Source organism: Cervus canadensis, chromosome 6 (genome assembly GCF_019320065.1).
Source record: "Cervus canadensis isolate Bull #8, Minnesota chromosome 6, ASM1932006v1, whole genome shotgun sequence".
Taxonomy (NCBI): domain Eukaryota; kingdom Metazoa; phylum Chordata; class Mammalia; order Artiodactyla; family Cervidae; genus Cervus; species Cervus canadensis.
In genome coordinates, this window is record NC_057391.1 from 36,423,017 (window position 1) to 36,439,546 (window position 16,530).

The window sequence follows — 16,530 nt, forward strand, 5'->3', positions numbered from 1 at the left end:
ATCCCTTGGACTGCAAGGAGATCCAACCAGTCCATCCTAAAGGAGATCAGTCCTGGGTGTTCATTGGAAGGACTGATGTTGAAGCTGAAACTCCCATACTTTGGCCCCCTGATGCGAAGAGCTGACTCATTGGAAAAGACCCTGATGCTGGGAAAGATTGAGGGCAGGAGGAGAAGGGAACAACAGAGAATGAGATGGTTGGATGGCATCACCGACTTGATGGACATGGGTTTGGGTGGACTCCAAGAGTTGGTGATGGACAGGGAGGCCTGGCGTGCTGCAGTTCATGGAGTCGCAAAGAGTTGGACATGACTGAATGACAAAACCGAACTGAAAAGCTGAAAAACCTGTATACAGGTCAAGAAGCAACAGTTAGAACCAGACATGGAACAATGGACTAGTTCAAAATTGGGAAAGGATTACATCAAGGTTGTATATTGTAACCCTGCTTATTTAACTTATAGGCAGAGCACATCACGCAAAATGCCAGGCTAGATGAATCACAAGCTGGAATCAAGATTGCCAGGAGAAAATATCAGCGACCCCAGATATGAAGGTGACATCACCCTAATGGCAGAAAGCAGAGAGAAACTAATGAGACTTTTGATGAAGGTGACAGAGGAGAGTGAAAAATCTGGCTTAAAACTCAACATTCAAAAAGATAAGTTCATGGCATCGAGTCTCATCACTTCATGGCAAATAAATGGGGAAAAGGTGGAAACAGTGACAGACTTTTATTTTCTTGGGCTCCAAAATCAGTGCTCCAATGCAAACAGTGACTGCAGCCATGAAATTAAAAGACGTTTCCTCCTTGGGATAAAAGCTATGACAAACTTAGACAGCGTATTAAAAAGCAGAGACATCACTTTGCCAACAAAGGTCCATATAATTAAAGCTACGTTTTTCTCAGTAATCATGTACAGATGTGAGAGTTAGACCATAAAGAAGGCTGAGCACAAAATAATTAATGCTTTCGAATTGTGGTGCTGGAGAAGACTCTTGAGGGTCCCTTGGACAGCAAGGAGAGCAAAACAGTCAATCCTAAAAGATATCAATCCTGAATATTCATTGGAAGGACTGGTGCTGAAGCTGGAGCTCCAAGTGGTTAAGCTCCACTTTAACCACCTGATGCAGAGCTGAATCATTGGAAAAGACCCTGATGCTGGGAAAGATTGAAGGCAGGAGGAGAAGGGGATGACAGAGGATGAGATAGTTGGATGGCATCACCAACTCAATGGACGTGAGTTTGAGCAAACTCCGGGAGATGGTGAAGGACAGGGAAGCCTAGCGTACTGCAGTCTACGGGGTTGCAAAGAGTTAGACACAACTTAGAGACTGAACAACAACAACGAAAACTGAAATAGGAACCTTGTAAATCCCTAAAACAGATGCCCTGGTCGGGGCTGGGTGGGAGTGGAGTGTGTGTGTGTTAAGTTGCTTCAGTCATGTCTGATTCTTTGCGACCCTATGGACTGCAGCCCACCAGGCTCCTCTGTCCATGGGATTCTCCAGGCAAGAATACTGGAGGGCTCTGCCATGCCCTCCTCCAGGGGATCTTCCCAACTCAGGTACTGAACCTGCGTCTCTTATGTCTCGCACTGGCAGGCAGAACTCTTTACCACTAGTACCAGGACAGGTAAAAGAAAAATATGCTGGCCTCAGAAAGCCATGGCCTTGGGCTTTACCACCTACAACAGAGCTAGGAGACTAGGACTTGGGCTCATGCAAGACAAGATGGAGAAGACCCTTCCCTCTCCTGCTTCATGAAGCTGGATCCCTTAAAAAGGTGCCTCCTCAGTAACAGTGCAGACTAGAAAAATATATCTATCCAAAAGCACAGGATACAAACAAAAAATGTGTCTGTGTTCCAAGTGGGAAACAGTCTTCCCTGAGAATGTGCAACCATGCAGTCATGCTTTATGTGGGTTTGAATTCCAATTAATATTATTCATGTATTCTGGAATGCTTCAAGATGAAAAATTAGCCGGAAAAAAAAGATTCATGCCAGCGGTATCTCTGAGCCATTTGGTAGAAGCAAACAGAAACTTGCTCCGGAAGGTACAGCTTCAAATCAGGCTCCATAAATTTTCCAAAATTAAAACTTACAATCCCAAATTTCAAAAGCCATGAACACATGACCAACAGTAAACAAGAATCAGAATAAACAAAAGAACTTAATATATTACTATAAAAATCTGATAAAGATTAATATTTTAATATTAATATTTAATATTCTTTTTTTCATTTATTTTTATTAGTTGGAGGCTAATTACTTTACAATATTGTAGTGGGTTAATATTTAATATTCTTAGGAAAGAATCCAAATAACACAAAAAGAATAAGATACTCTTTTTAAGAATTCTCCAATCCAGGGGATCTTCCCAACCCTGGGATCAAACCCAGGTCTCTCACAGTGCAGGTGGATTCTTTATCAGCTGAGCCACAAGGGAAACTCAGAAATATTGGAGTGGATAGCCTATCCCACTCCAGTAGATCTTCCCAACCCAGAAATCAAACCAGGGTCTCCTGCATTGCAGGCAGATACTTTACCAACTGAGCTACCAGGGAAGCCCTAATAATAAGCAAGATTCCTCTAGGAGTTTTATAGTTTCTGGTCTTACATTTAGATCTTTAATCCATTTTGAGTTTATTTTTGTGTATGGTGTTAGAAAGTGTTCTAGTTTCATTCTTTTACAAGTGGTTGACCAGTTTTCCCAGCACCACTTGTTAAAGAGGTTGTCTTCTTTCCATTGTATATCCTTGCCTCCTTTGTCAAAGATAAGGTGTCCATAGGTTCGTGGATTTATCTCTGGGCTTTCTATTCTGTTCCACTGATCTATATTTCTGTCTTTGTGCCAGTACCATACTGTCTTGATGACTGTGGCTTTGTAGTAGAGTCTGAAGTCAGGCAGGTTGATTCCTCCAGTTCCATTCTTCTTTCTCAAGATTATTTTGGCTATTCGAGGTTTTTTGTATTTCCATACAAATTGTGAAATTCTTTGGTCTAGTTCTGTGAAAAATACCGTTGGTAGCTTGATAGGGATTGCATTGAATCTATAGATTGCTTTGGGTAGAATAGCCATTTTGACAATATTGATTCTTCCAATCCATGAACACGGTATGTTTCTCCATCTGTTTGTGTCCTCTTTGATTTCTTTCATCAGTGTTTTATAGTTTTCTATGTATAGGTCTTTTGTTTCTTTAGGTAGATATACTCCTAAGTATTTTATTCTTTTTGTTGCAATGGTGAATGGTATTGTTTCCTTAATTTCTCTTTCTGTTTTTTCATTGTTAGTATATAGGAATGCAAGGGATTTCTGTGTGTTAATTTTATATCCTGCAACTTTACTATATTCATTGATTAGCTCTAGTAATTTTCTGGTAGAGTCTTTAGGGTTTTCTATATAGAGGATCATGTCATCTGCAAACAGTGAGAGTTTTACTTCTTCTTTTCCTATCTGGATTCCTTTTACTTTTTTCTGCCTCTGATTGCCTGTGGCCAGAACTTCCAACACTATGTTGAATAGTAGTGGTGAAGAGTGGGCAACCCTTGTCTTGTTCTGATTTCAGGGGAAATGCCCTTCAATTTTTCACCAATTGAGGGTGATGCTTGCTGTGGGTTTGTCATAAAACACTCTCCACATAAATCTCACAGCAAGATCCTCTATGACCCACCTCCCAGAATATTGGAAATAAAAGCAAAAATAACAAATGGGACCTAATGAAACTTAAAAGCTTTTGCACTACAAAGGAAACTATAAGCAAGGTGAAAAGACAGCCATCAGATTGGGAGAAAATAATAGCAAATGAAGCAACAGACAAAGGATTAATCTCAAAAATATACAAGCAACTCCTGCAGCTCAATTCCAGAAAAATAAATGACCCAATCAAAAAATGGGCCAAAGAACTAAACAGACATTTCTCCAAAGAAGACATACAGATGGCTAACAAACACATGAAAAGATGCTCAACATCACTCATTATTAGAGAAATGCAAATCAAAACCACAATGAGGTACCATTACACGCCAGTCAGGATGGCTGCTATCCAAAAGTCTACAAGCAATAAATGCTGGAGAGGGTGTGGAGAAAAGGGAACCCTCTTACACTGTTGGTGGGAATGCAAACTAGTACAGCCACTATGGAAAACAGTGTGGAGATTTCTTAAAAAACTGGAAATAGAACTGCCATATGACCCAGCAATCCCACTTCTGGGCATACACACTGAGGAAACCAGATCTGAAAGAGACACGTGCACCCCAATGTTCATCGCAGCACTGTTTATAATAGCCAGGACATGGAAGCAACCTAGATGCCCATCAGCAGATGAATGGATAAGGAAGCTGTGGTACATATACACCATGGAATATTACTCAGCCATTAAAAAGAATTCATTTGAATCAGTTCTAATGAGATGGATGAAACTGGAGCCCATTATACAGAGTGAAGTAAGCCAGAAAGATAAAGACATTACAGCATACTAACACATATATATGGAATTTAGAAAGATGGTAACGATAACCCTATATGCAAAACAGAAAAAGAGACACAGAAATACAGAACAGACTTTTGAACTTTGTGGGAGAATGTGAGGGTGGGATATTTCAAAAGAACAGCATGTATACTATCTATGGTGAAACAGATCACCAGCCCAGGTGGGATGCATGAGACAAGTGCTCGGGCCTGGTGCACTGGGAAGACCCAGAGGAATCGGGTGGAGAGGGAGGTGGGAGGGGGGATCGGGATGGGGAATACGTGTAAATCTATGGCTGATTCATATCAATGTATGACAAAACCCACTGGAAAAAAAAAAATAAAAATAAAAAAAAAAAGCAAGATTCACAATAAACAAAAGAACTTAAGATATTATTATAAAAAGCTGATAAACAGTTCTAATGAGTCTGAAGAAAGAATCCAAATAACACAAAAAGATTAAGATACATTTGAAAATAAATGACAAAGGACTTCAAGAAATTAAAAATATATCATTAAGATTAAAAATTCAATGGATAGATTAAAGAACAGATTTGACATAGTATTAGAAAGAATTCTAAGAAATATATATTAAAAATTCCACAGCATGATGCACAGAAAAATGAAATTTTTTTAAAAAATTTTAAGAGACATAAAGAATAGAAGAGAAAGGTTCAACAGAAATTTTATTGGACTTCCAGGATGTCAAAATAGAAAAAAAAAAATGCAGGCAATATTCGAAACATGTGAAAAATACAGTGGCTAAGAAGTTTTTTTAAAAAAAAATAAAAAACACACATTCTTACATTGAAGTAGTACTAGTCTCCAGAAAGACAAATTAAATAAGTCCATACCTAGGGGAGTAATAATAGATATCAAAGACAAAGGGAAAAAAAAATAAAGTGGCTAGAGAAAAATATCTAAACTAGACAACCGACACTGGAATGAATATTGGGCTTACACAAAAGCCTTCTCACTGGCAACAAAAGAGGCAAGTATCTAAATGTAAAATACAAAACTATAAAACTTTCAGAAGAAAAAACAGGAACAAATCTTTGGGAACTTGGGTTAGACAAAGGATTCTTAGATACAACCAAAAACACAATTCTCAAAAGAAAAAAGCATGATGAATTGCACTTAAAATTTTAAATGCTCTTTAAAAGACACAGTTAAGGAAAGAAAAACCAAGCTATAGACTAGGAGAAAATATTTGCAAATCATATATCTGACAAAAGACTATTTACTTACTGTTAACTTTTCACAGTTCTTTATGTATTCTAGATAAAGTCTTTTGAACATAAATGTTAAAAAAGATATGTGAATTGTAAATAAGCACATAAAAACACAACATTATTAGTCATCAGGGAAATTCCAGTTACACCCTCAATGAGATACTACTTTATACTTATTGTATGTATGCAACTGTTTACAGCAGCTTTATTCATAATCACCAAAATCTGCAAACTACCCAAATGTTCCTCACCTGGGGAATGAATAAGCAAACTGTGGTTTACCCACACAATGGAATGCTACTAAGCAATAAAAAGATGTGAGCTATTGGAACAAGCATCAACATGGATAAGTCTCAAACGCATTGTGCCAGCAAACAAAAGCCAGACTCAGAAGCTACATTTTTTTTAACTTCACTCATATGACCTTCTGGAAAAGGAAAAACTATAGGGATAGAAAACAGATCCAGAGTTTCCAGGGATTAAGAGTAGGGGAGACTGTTTATGACAGGATAGCATGAGGGCATTTTTGAGAGGTAAGGATGGAACTGTTCTATATTGTGATTGTGATAACATCACTCCACACATGTGCCAAACTCAGAATTAAACACCAAAAAAGAGTGAATTTCACAGTATATAAAATGTTTAAATTACAAGCAAAGAAGTCAATGAGATACTATGTAAATAGATGGGAAGCTTTACTATCACAAAATTAGAAATTCTCTCCAAGTTAATCTATAAATTCAAAGCAATTTCAATCAAAACCTCAACAGTATTTTTCACAGAACTTGAAAACTGTTCTAAAATATAAAAACAACAAAAAGCCAAGTATAGCTAGGACAGTCCTAGAGAAAAATATGATGGGGAGACCGATCTCATCAGATATCAAGAATTATTACAATGCTGTAAGAGTTAACACACAGTAATGATGCAGGATTAGATGAAACAAAACATAAGAGTTAAGCTAGAAACTGTATTTTACAAAGCTGCTTGCAGGCCGGATTCTGGATATGTGTTAGTTTCATCCAATTAGGTGCATCTGCACAAAATTTCTACCACAGAAATGAAGTAGAAGCCATCTTGCTAAGCTCCTGATGTGCAGCTGGTCTCTTTACTGACTGAGCCACCAAGGAAGCCCTATAATATTATAATATTGACAAGAAATATCAAAGGCAGTCACCTCTGCATGTCTAGTCACCAGTTTTATGGTTCTGAGAGATGTGTAGAATATCAGAGGCAGCAACAGCAGCAGCTTTCAGATCTCTGGATTTTGGATAAGGTGGTGTGACAGGGCTTCCCTAGTGGCTCAGCAGTATGGGCTCTGCCTGCAATGCAGAAGACACAGGAGACCTGGGTTTGATCCTTGAGTACGGAAGATCTCCTGGAGGAGGAAATGGAAAATCCCACAGACAGAGGAGCCTGACAGGCTACAGGCCATGGGGTCACAAAACAGTTGCACGTGACTGAGCATGCACGCACAGTGAGACCTGGAAACCAACAATCCACGGGAAGTCCCCTCCATGAGGGCCTTTTCAGCTGGCCCTCAACTGATTTAGGAACTGAATTTCTTGTATTCGATCTGGAATACATTCTAGGCTGGAAATGCCTAGAATGCTTTCTATTTCCAGCATTAAATCATGATAGATAATCCTCTAAGAGTTTTGTAATGCAGTCTAACCCATAAGTTGAAAGAGTAAGTGAGAAAGGAGTCAAAAAACTACAAAGAAAATTTTCACCATAAGCATCAAAATTTTTGTTTCCCACAACCTTAAAACAAACAAACTGCCCACATCACAGAGAGAAAAAAATACTTTAAAAAAAAATCAAATTAGATATTTTGAGAAAAAATAGAAAGACTAATAAAGATAATAAAGGGAGTCACAGCCAGGTAACGTACCTACTAAATATATACCATGTGGTCTTGATCCAAACACTGCTTTTTAAATTACTAAATCTTTTTCATAGTAAGAGTCAATACTGGCATAGTAGATATTGGAATACAAAGCTTTCTTATGAAAGAAGAAAAGTTAACAAATGAGCATTATCAAAGTACAACTATGGAAAAATAAGCCATACTCTATCCCCCCTCCCCCAAAGAAATGGAAAAGTAAAGAAGGAAAGAGTATTTTCACATTAAAAGATCCAAAGTAACAAACAAGAAATCTGTGAGTGCTCCCAAAACACACCTTTTAAAGAGGAACCTTAGAAGGGGATGTTAACAACTCTGGTTTACCAATTGCTAGAGATTGAAAGAAGTCGTTTATATCATTTCTAAACAGCAAAGTACCTTGAAGGATGCTGGTTCTGGTGACAGTACCTCCAAAGAAGCATTTGAACTTCGGCTCCCAGGACGTGTTCTTGAATTTGAGGCTGGTTTTGAAATTCCATCTAAGTTTCCCTTTATAATATCCATTGATATCCTGAAACAAAATTTTAAGCAAGTTGTGACCTGTATGTTTAAATGTTTCATCACTGTTAACATGCAGTTAACTCAGAGCCTCTGTTACAAGGATTATGTTGCTACCAAACTCACAGGACCCTAACTTCATCAAAAGATGTCTATGTCCACAGATCATTACATTTTACATTGCTGTAAGTGGAAAAAAACATGCTGCCCAGGAAGTTTGATTCTGAAAGTGGCTAAAAAAGTGCAGAAGTGAACGCCATTCACACTTTCGGATAACCACACCTCTCAGCCAAGACTCATGCTTCATGGTAATAATTTCCCAAGGCCTCCACTTGCTTTTGGTTTTACTTTCCTTATTCTAGCTCAGCCTTCAGCCTGGGCTCTCTCTCAGCTCTGATTTCTCCTCTCTTCCTTGGTACCGAATCTTCATGGAGTACCTGCTGCTGCTGCTGCAAGTAATCACTCTTCTATCAACCCTGCCCTACTAAGACCCACAATTCTACTTCTGCCCTGAAACAACAGAGAACTGAACCTACTCTATCTACTAGAGGACAGATTTTCATTATCTGGATACACATTGCCAATTTCCTTAACTATTTTTCGGGTGACACTATCCACCGGCCTTGTACCAGTCTGGCTGCTCTATTCCCAGGACTGTTTCCTAAAGCAGGAGATATTAGGCAGGGTGGTTTAATCTAATGAGAAAACTTGAGCGTTGCCAGCACCTTGATCCTGCCAAACTGTGCCCTTAATCAGGACCATTCCAGATTTGTTCAGTAACGCTGGGGTGGCATACATGCCAAACAAAATAGAAGAAACAGAGAGAATGTCAGAGTTTGCCTTCTCAATACTTAGCTTTACATATGTGTGACTGGATATCTTCCAACAAATCCTTTCCTAAATTCCTACTGGTTATGAATCAAACCATTTCTCTCATAAGAGAATAAAGGCAACTGCCTCTGGCCCAGTAAGTGAAACAATGTCCTTTTCTTACCCTACAAAATGACTCATCTATCTTTCTCTTTTTGAACAGGGAAGGCAGAGTCCAAGGAAGTTCCAGACACAGGAGGAAGCCCAAACATGAGCATTGCCATGCTCCTCCAAGGCACACCGAGGAATAATATGATTTAGCTCACAACCATTCAATGTACCGAGGCGTCAAGGACCAGTAGGTCAACTCTTTCCATCTCAGCAAATGAAAAAGGCATTGATCCCAACATTATTCAACTCTGTGAAAGGGTTTTGGGGCTCACTCAGGAAGGCACTGACATTATTATTGTGGGATGACGGATCACCCTGGCCCGTCACATCACAATCAAAAGCATTAAGTCACTGAAAGGCCAAATGTCTTGTAATGCCCTAAGCAGCCTGTCAAGGGAGACTTATTGCAGTGCACAGAGGGAGCAATGAGATGGAAGCCTGTGCAGAGCCCGCATAATACACTTCAATAATGGGAGGGGCACAGGGAACCACCAGTGGCACGGATCAGCTAAGAGGCTCCAGAAATCTCTCAATTTGCGTTAGAAATAGGTCTGTTCTTTTATGTTTGCTCCTGAAAATCATAAATAAAACACACTTCCCAGGATGGGTAGGGATATAACTTAACAATCTTAACGATTTGGCCATCTACAAAAAGTACGGATAAAGGGCAGTGAATTAGGAACTTAGAGATGTGGCTGAGTGTATTAGAAAACAATCTCAATAGCCACAGAGAAATTCCACAAGAAAAATAAAGCATTGTGCAAGAAAGCAAACAATCAAATGATAATTAAATACTTTTAATTATATAAGCACTGAATATTGATTTAACCAAATACTGTGCCTTAATTATATTGAGTGTATGTGAGAACAAGTATGTAAAAGGAAATGCATAAAAAATCTAATCTGTCAAAATAGGAAATCAAAGAGAATATCCAAAACTTGGTAAATCTAAACAACAGTTAAATAAGCATAATGTTTACAAGTTCAAGATATTTGTCCCTGAAGGATGTGACCTTTTTTTCCGTTGTACATATTATAATGTAGTTTGACATATTTTACTATATTACTTTAATAAGTTTTTTAAATTGCTTAATAATAAATGTAAAATATGAAATCTCCAAGGGACTGGAAGGAAACACACATCTAATTTACATAATAATGAGGTTTTTTGTTGTTGTTTAGTTGCTAAGTCCTGTCTGACTCTTTTGAATCCCCATGGACTACAGCTGCCAGGTTCCTCTGTCCATGGGATTTCCCAGGCAAGAATCATGGGGTGGGTTGCTATTTTCTTCTCCAGGGGATCTTCCCCACCCAGGGATCAAACCCACATCTCCTACTTGGCAGGTGAATTCTTTACCACTGAGCCACCTGGGAAGCCACTTTACCACAGGTTCAGTGGTAAAGAATCCGCCTGCCAATGCAGGAGACACAGGTTCCATCCCTGGGTTGGGAAGATCCTCTGGAGGAGGAAACAGCAACCCACTCCAGTATTCCTGGCTGGAGAATCCCATGGACAGAGGAGATTGGTGGGCTACAATTCACAGTGTTACTAAGAATCAGACACAACTGAGCATGCACGAACACACCTGGGAAGCCCAAAAATGAGGTTAGTGACTTACCAAGCAGGACATCAAGAGCGTAAGTCAAAAAATAAGAGACTAGTACATGTGATCACATAACATTGACTGCTCTTGAGTATCAAAAAGAAAAAAAAAAAAACTCTAAATTAAAAGATAGATGAGAAACTGGAGAAAATATATGCAATATAGATAATATACAAAAGATTAATATATTTACATATTTAAAGAGCTCTTATCAACAAGGAAAAGAAGCATTACAATAGAAAACTGGCAAAGGGCATAGACAAGGAAGGAAGGCGGGAAGCAGGAAGGAAGGAAGTCAATATCCTGTTTAAAAAACAAGACCAATTTCTCAAATTAAAGAAATACACAGAGAAGGACCTGAAAGATGATCACAAATCAAAGAAGTAACAATGGTGGGTTCTGGACTAATAGGTTCATAGATGTTCTTGTGTCTTCTTTTACCTTTTGCTTGTCTCTACTTGCTGGTTTTCTAGTATCCTAAATTCATAATTAAAGAATTTATTTACTGTAGTAAATTTTCTGGAATATATTAAAGTATATTCAAAAATAAATAAAAATCACCCAGTATTCATCACCCTGAGCTAAACACTGATGGCACATTTCTTTTCCATTTTTGCTTTTTATATTTTTTCAACAAAATTGAATCCATGTATTTCTCACTTAACATTAAGTGATCAGCATTTTCTTATTACATTAAAGATAGCTCTAAAATATAATATTATTCACTTCTTGATATTCCATTAAATAGAAGGATATATGACCAGATTCTAACTTGCAACAAATCACTACAAAGAGGTACAAAGTTTTCATAACATTCATTTCAAGTGAGATTAATTTAAACTTTTTCATATAGGCTTGTGAGAAATGCAACCACCATGAATGATTTAAAACCAAAATGGGGACACTGGGCCAATAAAAAGAATCAAAAGAAAATTAACCCTCCTCTGTTTAGTTATAATGAATAGCCAGCCTTTTTAAAAAGTAGAATTGCATTTATCTTCATGATTTTAATGTCTAAAAACTATTTCTGGTCTAAAAACTATATAAACTTTCTATATTTGTTTATTATGTAAGAAATATTTGCCTATGAGAGCAAGAAAAAAAGCAAATAATGTAGAACAATGTAAAAGTTTTTCAAGTTCAACTTACCCTCATCCCAAGAAACACAGTTAACAGATTTTTGGTCTTACATTTTTAGGCATATGCAAACTTTCTATCCTTTAACTACCTACTCCTCCCCAGCAAAAACACACACAAATGGCATGGTGCTTCACAACTTGCTTTTTCACACTTAATGCATTTCAGAGATTTTTCTGTACCACCACACACAAATACGTTTCATGCTTTCAAATGATGGCATAGTATTCTATTGCATAGATGTAGCATTTTAAAAACCAGTTTCATTTAGCTTTTATATGGAAGATTTGCTATAAAAAGTAAAACAAAAATTTACTCAAAATTGATCATAGGCCTAAAAGAAAAACTCAAAACTATAAACTTTCTATAAAATATGTGTGATTGTGGGCTAGGCAAAGATATCTTAGATACAACATCAAAAGTATGATTCATAAAAGAAAATACTGATAAACTGGAATGCATCAAAGTTTAAAACTTCCACTCTTCAAACAACACTACTGAAAAGGAAAACAAAAGTCAGATTTTGAAAGAAAATATTTGCAAAACACATAGCTGCAAAGGACTTACATCCTGAATATATAAAGAAGTATCAAGACTCAATAAAAGAGATTTGAGCAGACATATCACAAAAGATGTATAGATAGCAAGCTAGTACAAGAAGACGGTCAACATCATTAAGCCATGGGAAAAATTCAAATTAAAACCATAATGAGATACTGCTACACATTCAAATGGTGAAAATTACTTTTTTAAGAAACTAACAATACCAAGTGCTGACAAAGTTGAAGCAACTGGAACTTTCATATATTGCCAATGAGAATACAAAATGGGATAGCAGTATTGCAGAACCGCTTGCCACTTTCTTACAGTGTTAAACATACACTTACCTTACAACTCCACAATCTCACACTTGGATATTCACCCAAGAAATAAACATTTATAATCACACAAAAATCTGCACATAAAGGTTTATAGCAACTCCGTTAACAACTGCCCCAAACTAGGAACAATCCAAATGTCCCTCAACTAGACAATGAATAAGCAACTGTGGTACATCCATACAATGAAACATTGCTCAGCAGTATAAGGAAACAAACTACTGATACAAAACTTAGGCAAATCTCAACTATATAATGCTAAGTTGAAAGAGGCCAGATTCAAAAGTCTTCACAGAATTTGTTTCCAATTATATGACTTCTAGAATAGAGAAAACTATAGGGACAGAAAATGGATGACTGTTCACAGGGCTGGGGGTAGCAAAGGGTTAACTACATAAACCCATATAAGGGGATTTCTGGGAGAATGACACAAGTGTTTTGCATCTTGACTGTGATGGTAATTACATAAACACAAGCTGTATGCCTTTGTCAAAGCTCACAGAACTGCAATATTAAAAAGGTAAATTTTACGGTATGTAAAGAATACCTCAATTTAAGTTAACCTCTTTGTACAAATTTTTGCTTAGTTATGTTTATATGTCCAGAATATAAAATTGAATTGCTAAGTCAAAAAAACAAAAAACAATTGCAATACAACCCAGAAATCCCACTCCTGGGCATATACCCAGACAAAATTATACATGCACCCCTATGCTCATAGCAGCATTATTTACAATAGCCAAGGCATCGAAACAACCTAAATATATTCATCAACAGATGAATGGATAAAGAAGGGGCAGTGAAAAAGTGAAAATGAAGTCGTTCAGTCTTTGTGACCCCATGGACTGTAGCCTACCAGGCTTCTCCATCAATGGGATTTTCCAGGCAAGAGTACTGGAGTGGGTTACCGTTTCCTTCTCCAGGGGATATTCCCAACCCAGGGATTGAACCCAGGGCTCCCGCACTGCGGGCAGATGCTTTACCCTCTGAGCCACCAGGGAAGCCCAAAGACATGGTACATATATACAATTATTTAGCCATTAAATACATTATTCAGCCATTAAAAAGAATGAAATAGCTCCATTTGCAGCAACACTGATAGACCTAGAGATTATCATACTAAGCAAAGTCAGTCAGAAAGAGAAAGACAAATACCATATCACTTATATGAGGAATTTAGTACAACAAATATGAACATACACAAAACAGAAACAGACTCACAGATACAGAGAACAGACTTGTGGTTGCCAAGGGGCCGGGGAAACAGGAGAGGGAAGGAATGGGAGTTTGGGAATAGCAGAGGCAACCTATTAAAAACAGGATGAATAAACAAACAATGTCCTACTGTATAGCCAGGGAACTATATTCAGTATCCTGTGACAAACCATAATGGAAAAGAATATGAAAAAGAATATATATATACATATGTATGTATAACTGAGTCACTGCTATACAGAAGAAATAAATTAACATTGTAAATCAACTACACTTCAATAAATTTTTTTAAATTGTTGAGTCAAAGAACACTTGCATTTCAAATTTTGGTAAACTACCAAATTGTCCTACAACAAAACTGTACCAGATTACATTACTACCAACAGGGTATGCTGAGACGAAGGCGTCTGTTTCTCCAGCAGAGCCAATCTGATTATGTCAAAGCTTTCATCTTTGTCAATCTGGTACGCGTCAAAAAGTATCTATGAGTTACATTTATTTAATTACCAGAGAAGTTATCTCTAGTCAAATGTTTACTGCCCACTTTTTTTTTTTCCTGTGAAATACCTATTCGCATCCTTCGTCACTTATAGACTATTTTAAATGGCTGGTAATTAATTTGTAACACAAGTTCTAGATCTTATGGGCCAGGACAGTGGGAGTCCTTGGTACTAGGTCTTACGGTCAGGAACGTTTGCTGCAGTGTCCAGGAAAGCCTGGCACAGCCTTCGAGGAGACGGAAGCCTCTCCGAGGTCAGACTCGCGGCTCCCTCCCAGGACTCCGGGCCGGCCCCCCGCTGACACTCTCCCGCCCATCCCCAGCCCAGCAGCCAGAAGGGACTCCGCTCCACTCTTTCATTGGCTTGTAGTCCGGCGACAGAGCTCCGCTGCTAATCTGTGCGGTCCCTCACCTTCAGGGGGAAAACTAGTGTCCAGTCGTCAGAGCATTGACACAGCGTCACCCACTGTCGCCCGAAAGGGAGGGGTCTTTTCCCGCCACCGCAGTTTCTCTTTCTCTACAAGTGGAAGAAGCGGCGGGTCCCAAGCCCTCTTGCCTCTCAGAACGCCGTTCCCTTGGCAACCAGAAGCGGACGCTTCCAGTCTCGCGATAGGAGAAAAGGACAGCACCATCTAGAAACGAGACTTGGGAGCCCAAGAACCACTGGGGCACAACCTGACGAAACCCTGAGACCTGGGGAATCTCTGCTGTCTCTGTTTTCTGGGCGGAAGGTGGAGGGTGTGGGATGGTTTGTTCGTATTTAGGTTGAACTCGGAACGAGGATGTATGGATGCTTGTATGCCTCTGTCCTCACTATTAATATGATGCTCTACAGGTCAGTTCATCCTCTCCGAGATCAGTTTACTTATCCGTAAAATGGGGTGATAATAATTGCTTCCTCACAGCGTTGTTATGCCGCTCAAAAACATAATGTTCTGTGAAGTTCTTAGTAAATGTTAGATGGCATGTAAATAAAAACTAGTAGTTTTGCCCAGATTGGACTACAATCCAAAGACGGTAATAATTGCTATTTGCACTTTCTTTCTTTTGTGTTTCTATAATTCTCAGCACATGAAGACTATTTCCCCGGGTCCTCAAATTGACTTTTCTTCATCCTCAGTGCCATCAAATGTCTGCTTCTTCCAATATAAGCAGCATTTTACAGTTTACAAGACATTTTCAATACACAGACCTTTCAGCCTCATTGTTAGGTGGTGAGGTATGTATTCTGTAAGTATTTTTCAGAAGATCAAATAGATAAAAGTGATGTGTGCAGAACTAGGGCAGTGGTGGGTGTAAAAACCTGACTGTAAATGTCATCCATATACTTCTAAATTCTGCATTTCTATCTCCAGCTCTGAAATCCACACGCTTATCGGTTACATCGATATAAGAAGGACCTCAAACTTAAGATGTCAAAAAACTGAACTTCTCCACAGTCCCTCCTCCATCTCGCCTTCTTACCTATCTTAGCTAATCAATAGTAACTGCATCCTGCCAATCTCAGGCCCTTGGGGCCTGAGATAATAATTGCTTCCTCAAGGTCCTCCTTGTTAGTGTTTCTACTCAAGAATTTCTTCCCAGCATTTCTCAGAAACTTTATATGTTTTTCCAAATTAAAAGAAAGTCAGTTGAGAAATCAGGAAAACTGGACAGAGTTCTAATTCTCCTACAAGAGTTAAACCTTAGCAATCAACATAGAGATCCACTGATGTCAAGATAAATCAAAAGCAAGGGCAGGAAACACTGAGTCAGAAGCTGAGATAAACATTCCAGGAACCAGGACAGGAGCACCTGGGAAAGAGGCGATCACAATTTAACTGGTCAGTTTTGCTTGCAGTTAGTGTGATAAGTGTGTGTTTCTGCACAGTCTTCTAATAATCATTCTTGCAAGTAAAATAAATGTTAATAAGTTGATACGTATTGTATACTTTACACAAATTCTATGAGTGATAGTCCAAGGAACAAGTTGTTATTCAAAATAAGTTCTTAAATGGGCAATTTCCAACCCATGATTGTGTGAATCACTGTTAGCCTTGCTTGGAGATTTGTGTGTTACATTATTCAAATAGTACCCACCCAATAATGTTCTCTCTGTACTCCAATAT

At 38.3% G+C, this 16,530-nt stretch overlaps 1 protein-coding gene across 1 annotated transcript in view; it reads right to left on the reverse strand.

The window, feature by feature from the left end:
- Nucleotides 1-15,098, reverse strand: part of LOC122444281 (fibrous sheath-interacting protein 1-like) — a 101,605-nt gene extending 86,507 nt beyond the window's left edge. Inside the window, exons 1-2 of the mRNA XM_043473012.1 lie at nt 14,835-15,098; nt 7,989-8,121 (exon numbers count right to left, since the gene is read on the reverse strand). Coding sequence (XP_043328947.1) covers nt 7,989-8,114 — 126 coding nt within the window. The 5' untranslated portion in view covers nt 8,115-8,121; nt 14,835-15,098. The remainder of the gene's footprint in view (nt 1-7,988; nt 8,122-14,834) is intronic.
- Nucleotides 15,099-16,530: the final 1,432 nt, after the last annotated feature.